General features: G+C 37.6%; 1 protein-coding gene across 5 annotated transcripts in view; it reads left to right on the top strand.

Moving 5' to 3' along the window:
• The window catches only part of Gabra3 (gamma-aminobutyric acid type A receptor alpha3 subunit), a 201,085-nt gene that overhangs the window by 115,494 nt on the left and 68,350 nt on the right, over positions 1 to 17,241 (top strand). For all 5 annotated transcript variants that reach the window (XM_029473537.1, XM_029473536.1, XM_029473538.1 and 2 more), the window contains one exon: positions 9,434 to 9,501. In XM_029473537.1, the coding sequence (XP_029329397.1) occupies positions 9,434 to 9,501 (68 nt within the window). The remainder of the gene's footprint in view (positions 1 to 9,433; positions 9,502 to 17,241) is intronic.

Raw genomic sequence — 17,241 nt, 5'->3', positions numbered from 1 at the left:
TGGGGGGGTGGGTGTGGGGGACTTTTTGGATAGCATTGAAAGTGTAAACGAGGAAAATACCTAATAAAAAATAAATTAAAAAGAAAGAAGGACATAAATAACTCCCTTAAAGACATACAGGAGAACACAGATAAACAGGTAGAAGCACTTAAAGAGGAAACAAAGTTCCCTTAAAGAATTACAGGAAAACACAACCAAACAGGAGAAGGAAATGAACAAAACCATCTAAGATCTAAAAGTTGAAATAAAACAATAAGGAAACCACAAAGGGAGACAACCCTGGATTAAGAAAACCTAGGAAAGAGATCAGGAGCTATAGATAAAAGTATGACCAACAGAATATAAGAGTTAGAAGAGAGAATCTTGGGGACAGAAGATACCATAGAAAACATTGACACAACAGTCAAAGAAAATGCAAAATGCATAAAGTTCCTAACCCAAAATATCCAGGAAATCCAGGACACAATGAGAAGACCAAACCTAAACATAATAGGTATAGAAGAGAGTGAAGATTCCCAACTTAAAGGGCCAGTAAATAACTTCAACAAAATTATATAAGAAAACTTCCTTAACCTAAAGAGATGCCAATGAACATAAAAGAAGCCTACAGAATTCCAAATAGACTTGACCAGAAAAGAAATCCCTCCTGTCACATAATAATCAAAACACCAAATGCACAAAGCAAAGAAAGAATATTAAAAGCACTAAAGGAAAAATGTCAAGTAACATATAAAGGCAGACCTATCAGAATTATACCAGACTTCTTACCAGAGATTATAAAAGTCAGAATATCCTGGGCAGATGTGATTCAGACCCTAAAAGAACACAAACGCTAGCCCAGGCTACTATACCCAGCAAAACTCTCAATTACCATAGATGGAGAAACCCAGATATTCTAAGACAAAACCAAATTTATACAATATCTTTCCTTAAATCCAGCCCTACAAAGGATAATAGATGGGAAAAACCAACACAAGGAGGGAACCTATACCCTAGAAAAAGCAAGAAAGTAATCTTTCAACAAACCAAGAAGAAGATAGTCACACAAACATAATCCCATCTCTAACAACAAAAATAACAGGAAGCAACAATCACTTTTCAAATAACAGGAAGCAACAATCACTTTTCTTTAATATCTCTTAATATCATTGGACTCAATTCCCCAATAAAAAGACATATACTAACACACTGGATGTGTAAACAGGACCCAGCATTTTGCTACATACAGGAAATGCACCTCACTGATAAAGACAGACATTACCTCAGAGTAAATTACTGGAAAAAAATTTTCCAAGTAAATGGTCCCAAGAAACGAGCTGGAGTAGCCATTCTAATATCGATTAAAATCAAATTTCAACCAAAAGTCATCAAAAAGGATAAGGAAGGACACTTCATACTGGTCAAAGGAAAAAAATCTACCAAGATGAGCTCTCAGTTCTGAACATCTATGCTCCAAATGCAAGGGAACCTATATTCATAAAAGTCTGGCGGTTCCTCAGAAAACTGGACATAGTACTATTGGAGGATCCTGCAATACCTCTCCTGGGCATATATACAGAAGATGTTCCAACCAGTAAGAAGGACACATGCTCCACTATGTTCATAGCAGCCTTATTTATAATAGNCAGAAGCTGGAAAGAACCCAGATGCCCCTCAACAGAGGAATGGATACAGAAAATGTGGTACATTTACACAATGGAGTACTACTCAGCTATTAAAAAGAATGAATTTATGAAATTCCTTGGCAAATGGACGGTCCTGGAGGGCATCATACTGAGAGAGGTAACCCAATCACAAAAGAACTCACATGATATGTACTCACTGATAAGTGGATATTAGCCAAGAAACTTAGAATACCCAAGATACAAGATACAATTTGCAAAATACATGAAACTCAAGAAGAACGAAGACCAAAGTGTGAACACTTTGCCCGTTCTTAGAATTGGGAACAAAACACCCAAGGAAGGAGTTACAGAGACAAAGTTTGGAGCTGAGACAAAAAGATGGACCATCTAGAAACTGCCATATCTGGGGATCCATCCCATAATCATCTTCCAAACGCTGACACCATTGCATACACTAGCAAGATTTTGCTAAAAGAACCCAGATATGGCTGTATCTTGCGAGACTGTGCTGGGGCCTGGCAAACACAGAAGTGGATGCTCACAGTCAGCTATTGGATGGATCACTATGGTCAATTTTGAAAAAGGTACCATGAGGTGCTGAGAAGAAGGTACATTCTTTTGTTTTAGGATTAAGTGTGCTATAGATATTTGTTAAATTCATTTGGTTCATAACTTCTGTAAGTTTCACTGTGTCTCTGTTTTGTTTCTGTTTCCATGATGTCCATCGCTCAGAGTGGGATATTGAATTTTCCCACTATTATTGTGTGAGGTACAATGTGTGCTTTGAGCTTTAGTAAAGTTTCTTTTATGAATGTGGGTTTCCTTTCATTTGGAGCATAGATGTTCAGAATTGAGAGTTCATCTTGGTAGATTTTACCTTTGATGTGTATGAAGTGTTCTTCCTTATCTTTTTTGATAACTTTTGGTTGAAAGTTGATTTTATTCAATATTAGAATGGCTCCTCCAGCTTGTTTCTTAGGACCATTTGCTTGGAAATATTTTCTAGCCTTTTACTCTGAGATAATGTCTGTCTTTGTCACTGAGGTGCACTTCCTGTATGCAGCAAAATGCTGGGTCCTGTTTACATATCCAGTCTAGTTGTCTATGTCTTTTTGTTGGGGAATTGAGTCCATTGATGTTAAGAGATATTAAAGGAAAGTGATTGTTCATTCCTGTTATTTTTGTTGTTGTTGTTGTTAGAGATGGAATTATGTTTGTGCGGCTATCTTTTTTGGGTCTTTGTTGGAAGATTACTTTCTTGCTTTTTCTAGGGTGTAGATTCCCTCCTTGTGTTTGCATTTTCCATCTATTATCCTTTGTAGGGCTAGATTTTTGGAATGATATTATGTAAATTTGTTTTTTTGTTTTTTTATTAGGTATTTTCCTCATTTACATTTCCAATGCTATCCCAAAAGTCCCCCATGCCCTCCCCCCCACTCCACTACTCACCCACTCCCACTTTTTGGCCCTGGCGTTTCTCTGTACTGGGGCATATAAAGTTTGCAAGTCCAATGGGCCTCTCTTTCCAGAGATGGCCGACTAGGCCATCTTTCGATACATATGCAGCTAGAGACAAGAGCTCTGGGGTACTGGTTAGTTCATCATGTTGTTCCAACTATAGGGTTTCAGATCCCTTTAGCTCCTTGGGTATTTTCTCTAGCTCCTCCATATGGGGCCCTGTGATCCATCTAATAGCTGACTGTGAGTATCCACTTATATGTTCGCTAGGCCCCGGTGTAGTTTCCTCTTTAAGGACTTCTTGTTTACCTGTGTTCTCCTGTGTTTCCTTAAGGGAGTTATTTATGTCCTTTTTAAAGTCCTCTATCCTACTCATGAGATGTGATTTTAAATCAAAGTCTTGTTTATCTGGTGAGTTGGGGTATCCAGGGCTTGCTGTGGTTTGGAGAACAGAGTTCTTATGATGCCAAGTAGCCTTGGTTTCTGTTGCTTAGGTCCTTGTGCTTGCCTCTTACCATCTGGTTACCTCTGGTGTTATTTGGTATTGCTGTCTCTGACTGGAGCTTGTCTCTCCTGTGGGCCTGCGATCCTGTGGTCTTAGATGTGTCAATACTTTTGGGAAGACCACCTCTCTCCCAGGAAGGATTTGGGCCACAGGAGCTGTGGGACACCCTTAGCTCCAGGGCACTGATGGAAACTGGAAGGATCCTGTCTCCAGCTGGTTTGCTGTTCCTGTGCCTTATGGGCTCCTGGTGGGTCCCTCTTTGTACAGTTATTGGAGCAAAAGTGGCTATCTCATCTGTGAGCTCAGGAGTGAGAGCACACCTGGGAAACTAGCTCCTGGTGGGTCCCTCTTTGTACAGTTATTGGAGCAAAAGTGGCTATCTCATCTGTGAGCTCAGGAGTGAGAGCACACCTGGGAAACTAGCTCTCTGTGGGTAGGATATGGGTATGGTGGGCTGTGGGACATCCTTAGCTCTGGGGCACAGATGGATCTGCAGATCTTTAAATCTTAAAGTAAATAGGACACTCATTTTATCTTGTGTGCCTAAAAGGCTAGAACCAAGAAGAACATGCATGCACATACTGATGGAACAGGGAGAATTAGAAAGCCTATAAAAACTGTTCCAGCCCTAATTCAAGGTTTTCAAGGAGAAAATGAAAGGTTTCTTGGGTATACACTTGAAGTTAAACTAGAAAATAAAGGTTATTATGAACAACAAAACATCATAAACACAGTAATTATTTAAGTCTTTGTCCTTTCAGATATGCTCCAGAAGGAAATAATGTAGGATTTGGTCCAATGTGTTCTTTACCAATTTGAGCATCAATGAGCATTAATGATTACATATACATATATATGTGTTTATAGACTATATCTATGTCTGAGTCACTTCAGACCATTGAATCACTTCCAATACTACAGCAAATTTGGAAAAGGAAAATATAATAAATTACATTTTGTTTTAGAGTTATAGTGGAAGGAAATTAAGTTCCCAGAACAAATGAAAATGAGACAAAAGCATCTGTATGCCATATGAAAAGCCTTTCTTGTCTTTTATTAATGAACATTTCCCATTTATATCTTTTGAGAAGACCACAATTTCAGTACAATTAACTGTACTTCATGTTCATTCAAAGGAAATTGTAAACCTCCCCCCCCCCATTGTTCCTTCACACAGAGGAGTCTGAGTTCCAGGTGAATACTGTCCTCTGAGACTAGAACATGAATGTCATATTTTTGTGTGATTCTAACCAGCTGGTCCTATGCACAGTTCATGTAGTCTAACTCCCGAAATAGTATAAACTATAGCAAAATTATTGCATAGTGGCCATTGAATCTACCTAACCCAACTTAAACATAATCTTTTTAGAGCCTTAGAGCTATGCTGAGGTAATTGCTACCATTCCAATTTTTCTAGATGGTAAAGTATATACATAGAAGTTGAATAACAAAAATGCCACCAAGGATACTGTTAGGACCTAAATCCAACCCAGCTAGTCACTATGTTATCTGTCTGCATGTTCTATGTATTCTCAGGTATCATGCTTCAAGGATGCTTTAGATTTCTTAGCCAGAAAATGAGACAAGCTGTTGGAGCATGTGGACCCTGTGTAGATTACTAGAGAAAATATCTCTGCTTACTCCTGCTTAATGTATAAGGCTAAAGGCCTAAGGATGATAGCATAAATTCAATGCATTCTCTTTATTTACATTTCTATGATGTAAACAAATATCCTGGCTCCACAGCCCACTTCATGAGGCATCACTGTTGAAACCACCCAACCTCTCTCTTTTAGTTTTGCTCTCCCACTCTTGTTTGTATTATCCTCCATTCTTGAGTTCTCTATATAGTTTTCTTTGATCAGTTATTGAGCCCAAGCCTTTCAATCCAGTCTAGACTCTCTCAGTGCCATAATGATTCCAGAGTCCCTTTGAATTAGAGCACCTTCCTGTCATGTCACTTTTCTGCTGTGTTATTGAGAACTTGATTGGCCTTGGGAGCATTAGAGGAGCTAGAGAAAGTATCCAAGGAGCTGAAGGGGTTTGCAGCCCCATAGGAGGAACAACAATATGAATCAACCAGTACCCCCAGAGCTCCCTGGGACTAAACCACCAACCAAAGAAAACACATGGTGGGACTCATGGCCCTAGCTGCATATGCAGCAGAGGATGGCCTTGTAGGGCATCAATGAAAGTAGAGGCCCTTGGTCCTGTGAAGATTCTATGCCCCAGTATAGGGGAATGCCAGGGCCAAGAAGTGCTAGTGGGTGGGCTGGTAGTCAGAGGAGAGGTAAGGGGATAGGGGATTTCCAGAGGGGAAACCAGGAAAGGGGCCAACATTTGAAATAAAGAAAATAGTAATAAAAAAACTGAAAGGGGAAAAAAGAAGTAGGAAATACTGATGGGGGAACTTTCTTGGTCACTTCATATTAAGTATCCATGACTATCATAAAGTCAGCTATGGAGAGTTTCATCACGATCTCTTTTAGTGTATTTGTAAGATGAGTCCTCTGTTAGAATTCTCCATGACTCAAAAATTTACAGTTATAATAGTTCAGACATTTTTTTCAGTTTTTGAAAATAGCCTGTGCAATGTTGGATTCAAGTGTAATTGTGCTCTATTTTGTTAATTAATCTATTTTGGTTAATGAAGATATGCATAAGGAAATTAGAAATAATTGTGCCATACCATACATGCAAAAATATTTGCTTCACCAGCCAATGAATTTCTTATGAAACACTTTTATGAATTATATCATTGGTTCTTAGGCATAGTCTCTGCTGATCCAAGTACAGAAATAGCTTAAAGGAGGACTGTGCTCAGAATGAGAGCCCAACTGTTTAAAACATAGTTCTATTTTGAGAGTCACGTTTTTGTTGATTAAGCTTGGGAGTAAATTGTGTCTTTTGGTAAATTGATTGTAGTGTTGATTAATATTAAATGATGTTTATAAACTCTTGTGTAAATGGAATGATTTCAGATGGGTGCAGTAGCTTTGAGCACATGGAACACGCCAGTGCCCTGGGAGAGGCATATACTATAGTAAGCCTTAGGGATGGTCGAACAAGTGAGAAATGAAGATAAAAAGAAATTTTGGATCATACTCCATGGCTGTGTGAATAGAGTGAATATGATGTAGATGCAAGAGGGTGTTTTATGCTTACTAATGGCAGAAAAGAAATACTAATATAGACTTCAAAATGTGACCAACTTATATATACATGCCAGATTATACTTGTCAGATCTTGTATGAGCTTTTTTTCTTACATTATCTGTGTTGTGTGTCAACCTGTGTCAGTTATGTTGGGCTGGAGTGGGACATTACAGTAATTATAAAGGTCTTAGCAGGTTGAAATGGGTTTGATTGAGCTACAGTAGACTACAGTGGTTTATGCTGTGTTTGAGACAATTTTCTATGAAATGTCTAGTTGCACTTCAATAACATTATCAAAACTGATCCTGGTAGAAGAGAAACTCAGTAAAAGGTAACATCGCTATCTGTTCTGTTGTCTTCTGAATGCTTGAGTGTTTCTAAAATGTATGTATTGACATCTAATTTCCAATGGGGATAATACCAAGATATAGGGACTTTTCGAGTTGAATAGTTCAGCCTTCAATGGGAAAAGGGATTGTGTAATGGATTTTAGCACATTCTCTAATTCCTTCTATTATGTGAGGATACAGAGGGTATCACCCATGAAGAATGGACTCTCAGCAGATATCAAGTAAGTCGATTGGAACTTTGATGTTAGACTTCCGAGTCTTCATTATAATGAGCTATGCTGTTCATAAATTACTAGTCTAAGATATATTTCTATAGCGGCAAAGAGAACATCATCTTTTTAAATTAGATATTTTCTTTGTTTACATTTCAAATGTTATCCCCTTTCCTAGTTTCCCCTCCGAAAATCCCCTATCCCTTCCCCCTTCTCCCTGCTCCCCACCCCACCCATTCCCATTGCTGGCCCTGGCATTCCCTTATACTGGGGCATAGAACCTTCACAGTACCTAGGGCCTCTCCTCCCATGGATGACCGACTAGGCCATCCTCTGCTACATATACATCTAGAGCCACAAGTCTCACCATGTGTTTTCTTTGATTGGTGGTTTAGTTCCGAGGAGCTCTGGAGGTATTGGTTAGTTCATATTGATGTCACTTCAGCTCCTTGAGTACTTTATCTAACTTCTTCATTGGGGATCCTGTGTTTTGTCCAAAGAATGATTGTGAACATCTACTTCTGCATTTGCCAGGTACTGGCATAGCCTCTCAGTAGACAGCTATATCAAGCTCCTGTCAGCAAGTTCTTGTTGGCATCCACAATAGTGTCTGGGTTTGGTGGTTGTTTATGGGATGCATCCTCAAGTGGGGCAGTCTCTGGGTGGTCGTTCTTTCAGTCTCTGCTCTGAACATTGTCTCTGTAACTCCTTCCATGGCTATTTTGTTTCCCCTTCTAAGAAGGATTCTGAGCTTCTGGGTTGATATCCACTTATCAGTGAGTGCATATCATGTGTGTTCTTTTATCCACTTATCAGTGAGTGCATATCATTGTGTGTTCCTTTGTGATTGGGTTATCTCACTTAGGATGATATCCTCCAGATCCACCTGTTTGTCTAAGAATTTCATAAATTCATTGTTTTTAATAGCTGCATAGTACTCCGTTGTGTAAATGTACCACATTTTCTGTATCCATTCCTCTGTTGAGGGACATCTGGGAGAACATCATTTCTAATGACAAATATGGGAAGAGATTTATCCATTAATCTGAAAAAAGTATTTAGTGACTAATTTCCAAGAAATAATCCCCTATCTATACACTGAAGATGCAAGGATAAAACATGGATGGCATATTAATCCCAGAACTTGGGAGGAAGAGGCAAGTAGATCTCTATGTTTGAGGCCAACCTGGTCTATAGAGCAAGTTCCAGAACAGCCAGGGCCTCACAGAGAAACCCTGTCTCAAAACAAACAAACAAACAAACAAACAAAACAAAAAACCAAAAACAAACAACCCTAAAAACCAAAACAAAACCACAAAGAAAATAAACAAAGTAAAATAAATAATGAAAATTAAAAAATAAGACATGGATGGTGTCCACCAGAAGGCAGAAAAAGGACCAGATATCAAAATAAAAGAAAATTGATGTATAGTGTATAACGTTACATCAGCTAGTTCCAAACTTCTGTTACTTGATTCAATAAAAGTTTCTCTTTCGTTACCAAAGTCCATTGTGGACAGACTTTGATGGCTGTACAGTTATCCTCCTTGGGTTCATCATCCTCGACTGTTCATCCTGGTGGTAGCACCCCACCAGTGAGTATTTGTTTCCATGCTCATCATGGAGTAGAGGGTCTAGTACCACACATTAATTGTTCTAGCAAGTTAGTATTTCTTACTATAACTGGAACCATTGGCTTTCTCCTCCCTGCTTTAGTTTTGAGGGAAGTGGGGATGCCACCATACTGTGTTCTAGATGTTGAAAAGTGTTAGATTTTGGATTATTTTATTTTAATTGACCACAGGTAAGGGTAAGCCATTGTGAGAGCCCAGCAGGTGGAGATATCAGGGGCATTTTAACAGCTTCCTGTAAGTTTTGATGTTTGGGAATTCTGCTATCATCTTCAGTGATATGTAAAATGGTAGAAATTATACTTGAACCTAACATGTACTCTACAAAGGAATAGCATATGTGAGACATAAGTGCTTTTTGGGGGGAGGGCGATATGTGACAGTGTTAGATGTCCCTTCTCAGAAAGACCATGCTGGTTACAGTTCAGAGCACATTTGCACTGCACTCTTTGACCTAAGGAGACACTGGTTCATTTTTTCTACTTTATTTTACTCAGATGCAGTGACTGAAGTGAAGACAGACATCTATGTGACCAGTTTTGGCCCTGTGTCAGACACTGACATGGTAAGTATAGCTCCTAAAAAAGGAAAAGAGAAAGATGATTCAGTGGGTGAAAGAAAACAAACTGCCATTTTTTTTTTTCACAGCAGATTCCTAGTTTATTTTCCAGGAGATATCTTGTCCCATGAATTCCTTATTAGCATTTTTGGGACAATTTTACTTTTTCTATGTGCCCTTGACCTGTATCCATAAATTACACTTAGCCACACAGACATACCTGTCTCTTCTTCCATATCTTTAAAAATTGGTTTAGTCCTCTATTGGCAGTTTTCTGTCTCTTCACATTTTTCTGGCACCAATACATGTTTGTCCAAACAGGTCATTTGAAGAAAGTGATGTTAGTTACTATTGTTAGTCACGTAACCAATAAAGCCATTGCAGAAGTCTGTTCCATTCACTGAAGACGTGGATGGACCAAGGATTCCAGAGCTTGGATCTAAATCACTTTAAATGTTTTCCAGTTTTATAGGCGTGAGCAGAGGGAGAGAGCATAATCAGGCCCGAACAGTAGGGCAGTGGATACTATGCACTGTATGTCTACTTTTAATGTGGCACACCTAGCCCTTTTGGTGGGTGCTGGGGATCTGAACCCACATCACCCTGTACAAGTACTTTAGTAAATGACCTCTCCACCCTAAGAAAATGGAACTTTCAAATCAATTTTTTATGCATTTTCTCTTAAAATGCACACACACACCCCATTTACCTGTTGCCACTCATTTATCCCCATCCACAAATGCATTCCCATAAATGTATACATATTCCCCAATCACACAGAGATTTCCCACAGCCCATGGGCACATATACTTGCATACAGCTATCTGAATCCAGAGATGCCAATGACACATACACATAGTCTTTTCACCTGGCTTCTGGTTTCTTTGTTTTCCAAGACTGGTTATTCTCATTTTATATCCTTCAACGGTATTGTTAAAGCAGGACAATATACACTTTAGTGATAAGTTGCAGCAAAAACTTATCAACAACAACAGAGTACATGAAAAAGTAAATGAAATGTAATTCAAAGTACAAGAAATGAGTTGGAAACTGGATGTAATTGGGATTTTTTAGACGTCATGATTGAACAGGTCATGATAACTCTGCAATAAATGGGGTGAAATAATACATGGATCCTCGGTAGTAATATCAACACTGAGACATCAAAAGACTTTTTCCCACCTTGAGTGAATTAAGGCCATATGCCTTTCTGTAACTATCTACTATTAGCAGTGATTAGGCCATTTTCATGATCAGAATTATGGGAAGGTGGCACAAAGGTGGCCATGACAGAATGGCTACAAATAATTTGGTGAAAAGGCACTTTTGCATTGGGGCTGTCTATCTCTTTACAGCAAAAAACAAATCTTGACAGATGGAAAAATTCTTCATGGTATCCCACGACCTCTTTTAAAACATAGTTGTTGTTGTTGCTGTTGTATAGCCAGTTTTCTTTCTTAATTTTTGTTTTATACATTGTGATGGTGTGTATATTCTTGGACCATGGAGTGCCATTTGGAGGTGTGGCCTTGTTGGAATAGGTGTGACCTGGTTGGAGTAGGTGTGTCACTGTGGGTGTGGGCTTAAGACCCTCACCCTAGTTGCCTGGAAGTCAGTCTTCCACTAGCAGCCTTTGGATAAAGACATAGAACTCTCAGCTCCTCCTGTGCCATGCCTGCCTGGATACTGCCATCCTCCCACCTTGAAGATAATGGACTGAACCTCTGAACCTGTAAGCCAACCGCAATTAAGTGTTTTTTTTTTTTTTTAAATGAGACTTGCCTTGGTCATGGTGTCTGTTCACAGCAGTAAAACCCTAACTAAGATGTACATTTTTTAAAATTAAAATATAGTTGTATCACTGTTCCATTCCCTTTCTTCCCTTTCTGCCTCTCCCAATCCCTTCCTCCAACTTCTTCCATGTGCCCTTCTCCATTCTCATATCGATAGCCTCTTCTTCCCCTATTATTATTGCTAATATCCTTCGAAGTTAGTGTCTACTGTGGAGGCTGGGGACCTGTTAAATAGGAAAGTTTAGATGTTAGCTCTAGGTATTGCTCACTCTTTCCTGAAGGATTCACTGACTGCTGAAACTAAGGTAACAAGTAACAGCTGGAGATCTTCCTGGGAAATACAATGTGCATCCAATTAATGATGGAAGTAAATAATATAGTCATAGAACTGACCATCTAGCTTAATGCAAAAAAAAAAAATCCAGAAGTTTGAGGAAAGGGGATACATATTACACATTATAGTCATAATACTTGATAGCAAATTCAAGTAATATATATTCTGCTTTGACAAATGCTTATGGGAATTGTGCAGAGATATCAAAACTTGTAAATATCACAAAGAAAAGAGTGGTCATTAAGAAGAAAACAAAAGTTCAGGAAAGGATTACTTTATTGATAGTGGTAGACTTGAAATCTGTTCCTCTCTAGCACTGCAAAGAGGCTATGGCCACTTAAGCTCCTTCCTTACCACTGTCAAGGATCACAGTGGATTGGCCTAGTTTGAATGCCTCTCATTTTATTGCCATAAGTATATTTTCCGATGTAACCAAGAAATGTCTATATTCATGATTTTCTTCCTAGGAGTCCATGATCAGTTCTCTCCTGGGGTTTGTGTAATATTCATTGTCAGGCCACATGCATATACTTGGAAAACCATTTTAAGAGCCACACATCACTGAAAAAATTGCTATGGATTAGCATATACATAATATCTCCAAATGCATAACAATGGAGAGAATGTAAATTAAAGAAGGAACTCAAAATTGGAAAAAAATCAAAAGACTTTCACTTTAATTCATTTGTCATGGTTGTTGAACCCCATATTCTGCTAAATAGGCATGGACCTTGCAAGATTTTTTTCTGGTGCTTGCTTTGACATGGCATTGTTCGAGAGTTGAAGCCTATGTAGGAAAAGTATTAAGTACCTTTCCCAGAGGGCAAACTTAGTCTTATTATCTGAAAGATTTGATTTAAGTGCCTCAGAAAACAACAAAACTCATTTGTCAATTTGGACACAACCATACTTAGAAAATATGTAAGGGCTCAATTTGTAAAGAAGTAATTGATTGCATTTTTAGAATGGTTAGGTCAAAATCAGATTGCTTTGGATCAAAGGTTGTGGGATACCTAAGGAACAAACAGTTACTGTCTGATTTTTCTCCACCAGCTTTGAGTCTGGACAAAAACAAATCTATAAAAATTGGTTTATATAGTCTAAATTTTAAAACTGATTAATTAATGGAAATATCCTTAAAGTATGTCTTATTATTAAAAAATAACTATTAGGTACAGATAAAAAGTCCTTTATACATTGAAAGCAATTCCTTTTGATACATTTAATTTGAATTAAGTTAACAACTACCAATTATTATGATATCCATTTTCCATCCTTTCATCAATTCTTTTGTTTGTGTGCTCTTAGGTTGCTTCTTATTTTAAAATAATAAACTTAATGATACGAAAAATTGGACAAATGTCCAGTGAGCATGTTTGAGTTTTTTTGTCATTTATTTATTTATTTATTTATTTATTTCACTCCAGATTTTATTCTGCCCCCCATTCACCCTCTGACTGTTCATTCCATATTCCACATCCCATACCTCCTTCCCACCCCCTGTCTCCACAAGGATGTCCCTACCACCCACCCCCACCTCTACCCCACTTGACCTCGAAACTCCCTAAGACCTCCAATTTCTTGAGGGTTAGGTGCATCATCTCTGAATGAACACAGACCTGGAATTCCTCTACTGTATGTGTGTTGGGGTCTCATATCAGCTGGCGTTTGCTGCCTGTTTGGTGGTCAAGTGTTTGAGAGATCTCAGGGGTCCAGGTTAATTGAGACTTGCTGGTCCTCCTACAGGATCGCCCTTTTCCTCAGGTTCTTTCAGTCTTCCCTAATCCAACAACAGGGGTCAGCTGCTTCTTTCCATTGGATGGGTGTAAACATCTGCATCTGACTCTTTCAGCTGCTTGTTGGGTCCTTCAGAGGGCAGTCATGATAGGTCCCTTTAGCTTAGCTTCAGTAATAGCTTCAGTAATAGTGTCAGACGTTGGAACCTCCCCTTGAGCTGGATCCCACTTTAGGCCTGTCACTGGACCTTCTTTTTCTCAGGCTCCTCTCCATTTCCATCCCTGAAGTTCCTTCAGACAAGAACAAATATGGGTCAGAGTCTTGACTGTGGGATGGCAACCCCATCCCTCACTTGATGCCCTGTGTTTCTTTAGGGCATGTGCTTACATATAAACTTTGCAATTCATATAATCTTTTTTTTTATTTAAAAGGTTTCAGATCAAATAGTTTTGTGATGTGCCAATTTACAATCCCATTATCACTGTACAATGGTTCCATTTCTATAAATTTTCTTGTTTCAAATTGTCACACTTTATATTTGATACTTTTATGGACATGAAATAAAACCTAATTGATTATATTCACATTTTCCTGATTTACATAAGGGTTAAGAATGTTTCCAAACTATGATACACCCCTGTAACCAAATATAACAAATATCCTATATCTTTGTGCTGTCACTTTAAAAAAGTATTTATTACATTTATTCATGTGTGTGGAAGTCAGAGGACAACATGGAGTCAGTTCTCTCCCTCTCCCTTGTGGCTCCCAGGAATCAAAGTTAAGATATCAAGCTTTGTGGCTGTTCTTCTCTGAACCACAGTGCTGGCCCCCATTTTGCAACTTTTCTTTCTTTTTTTTTCAATTATTTTATTAGATATTTTCTTCATTTACATTTCAAATGCTATCCTGAAAGTCCCCTATACCCTCCCCCACCCTGCTCCCCTACCTACCCACTCCCACTTCTTGGCCCTGGCACTCCTCTATACTGGGGCATATAAAGTTTGCAATACCAATGGCCTCTCTTCCCAGTGATGGCTGACTAGGGCATCTTCTGCTACATATGCAGCCAGAGACACAAGCTCTGTGGGTACTGGTTAGTTCGTATTGTTGTTCCACCTATAAGGTTGCAGATCCCTTTAGCTCCTTGGGTACTTTCTCTAGCTACCCCATTGGGTTTCTTTTTTAAATTAATTTACTTTTTATTGAAAAAACATTCTTCTCTCATATAACACATTCTGACCACAGTTTCCCTTTTCTCAGTTTTAAATTGAGATTTATCTTTTATGATTGCTTTCACACGAATGCACCTCTCTCTCTCTCTATCTCTCTCTCTCTCTTTCTCTCCCTGCATGTGTGTGTGTGTGTGTGAAGGAGAAAGAGACAGAGAGAGTGAGAGTTTGCACATGTTCACATGCACATTTAGTTAAGTGATGATTTCTAAGTCATTAGAGTGAGTCTAGGTTCAAGAAATGATGAAAATTTGGTATTGATTCTTAATTTTACAAGGTAAGACTCATAATTATGTGATTTCCTAGAAAGGTCAGATGGCAGATAATTCTAATTAGAGAACATGACATACATCCACTTGATATTCCATTCTTTTTTTTCAGGATTCATTTTATTTTTAAAAATATGGAGTATAGGGCTGGAGAGATGGCTCAGTGGTTAAGAGCACTGACTGCTCTTCCAGAGGTTCAATTCCTAGCAACAACATGGTGGCTCACAACCATCTAAAACAGGATCTGATGCCTTCTTCTGGTGTGTCTGAAGACAGCAACCCTGTACTCACATACGTAAAATAAATAAATAAATCTTTAAGAAATATGGAGTATTAAAAATAATAAAAGATATAATATTCACAAATAACAACAAAAGTTCAACATCATTATGTATCAGGGAAATGAAAATTAATACTAATTTGAGATTTTATCTTTAAAAAATTTTTGAGGGATGCATGTTTATGAACATAATTGAAATTGTACAACTTCCCTTTGACCTATATTAAGATGACTTTTTGTTTTCTAATATTTCTGTTTATTTGCATTAATCCATAATCCAGTATTAGACTATCTTTACATTCATTGGAAAAATTAACCATGCCTTGATGTAATATTTTGATTCATTACTTAGTTTGTTATATTATGATTTTATGTATTGCCTATGATCACAGGTATTCACGAATTCAAATGTTACTCATTTTTGCTATTACTCTTGTCCATCCCACGGTTACTTTTAGCTCATGAAATTGAAAGAAGCTCTTAGCTGACTTCCTTGCCTCTGTTTTTATTTAATTAATACTTAATGTACATATGAGTTATAGTGTGATGATTCACCACATACATATGATATGCATTGATCAAATCAAACTTAATTTTAATTCCTTCTTTCTTTATGATTTGTTGGTGCTCACTTTCCACAATGATTTCCACACTCATTTCTTTTTTTTCATTAAATTTGTGAGATGTTTTAAAATTATTGTTTTCAAAGTCACCTTTGCCTGTCTGTCTATCTTACTTGTACTATTTCTTTGTGTTTCCTATTTAATTTTGCTCTTGTATGGATTGTCCATTTTTTAATTTACTTTGGATGTGTTCTGTGGTCCTTCCAGAATCTTAAGGTACTTTCACATATTGATTTTTCTCTTTCTTATGACTGTCTTTAAATCTTCTGTATCAATATCATTCCAAGTGCCACTTTAGAAAGCTAAAACAAGACTTCAGATGTAAACATTTATCACTTCCAATAAGAGGTAAGTATTCTTTCTAGTATCTCATTTTTTCTGACAGGTTAGTATGTCTTAAATTGACAAGACTATGGGTATTCATTATTCCATGCTTAATCATTGGGTTTTAATTTTAAGTATAATTACATATTTGATTGGGCTTTTATTTATTGAGAAATTAGGTGTTTGTTGATTTTCTATGCAATTTAATTTTTGACTTGTTTATTTTGGTTATATATTGTTAATACATGTAGAATAGAGACTTTTAACACTTTTAAGTGCTGTGAAAAAGTAAGAAATGAAGGGATTTTTCGATTTTAATTTGTTTCAAGAATTTCATACATGAATACTATATTTACATAATTTTCCCCCTATATTTCTCCCTCAGCTCCTCTCATGTTCCCTCATTCCCTCTTAAAGTTTTTACTTTTTCCTTAATTATACACACACACATAGACAAGTATACACACAATGTACACACACACACACACACACAAATACATAATGCACTGAATCCATATACAGTTGCTCAAATGTGTGTGTTTGTGTGTGTGTTTGCATTAAGTGTTGACCACTTGAGATCAGATAACCTATCAAGTGGCTTATTCCTGAACAAAAAGAATGAAATAGACTCAAGAAAATGGAAACATCTCTCATACTCATGAATTAGCAGAATTTGTATTGTGAAAATTACAATCATACCCAAATCATTCTATTGATTCAATGTATTCCTGATCAGGATTCAATGTATTCCTGATCAATCACCAGATATTTCTCCCAAAATTAGATTTTTAAAAAATCCAAAAATTCATATTGAACCACAAAAGACTCCAGAAAGCCAATGCCTTGTCAAGCAGCATGAACAATGCTGGAAGGATTAGCATTCCAGATTTCTAGCTCTATTATTTCTAACAGAATGACCAAGGAATGTCTCTGATCAAAGGACTTATGTTTTCCACTTGAGGTGCTCCTTAAAAAATGGGGCTCAGAGCTAAACAAAGAATTCTCACCTGAGGAATGCCGAATGGCTGAGAAGCACCTGAAAAAATGTTCAACATTCTAAATCATCAGGGAAATGCAAATCAAAACAACCCTGAGATTCCACCTCACACCAGTCAGAATGGCTAAGATCAAAAATTCAGGTGACAGCAGATGCT

This window comes from Mus caroli, chromosome X, assembly GCF_900094665.2.
Source record: "Mus caroli chromosome X, CAROLI_EIJ_v1.1, whole genome shotgun sequence".
In the NCBI taxonomy this organism is placed as follows: Eukaryota; Metazoa; Chordata; class Mammalia; order Rodentia; family Muridae; genus Mus; species Mus caroli.
Note: the sequence above shows the minus strand (reverse complement) of the source record. Positions and strands in the feature narration are given on the sequence as shown.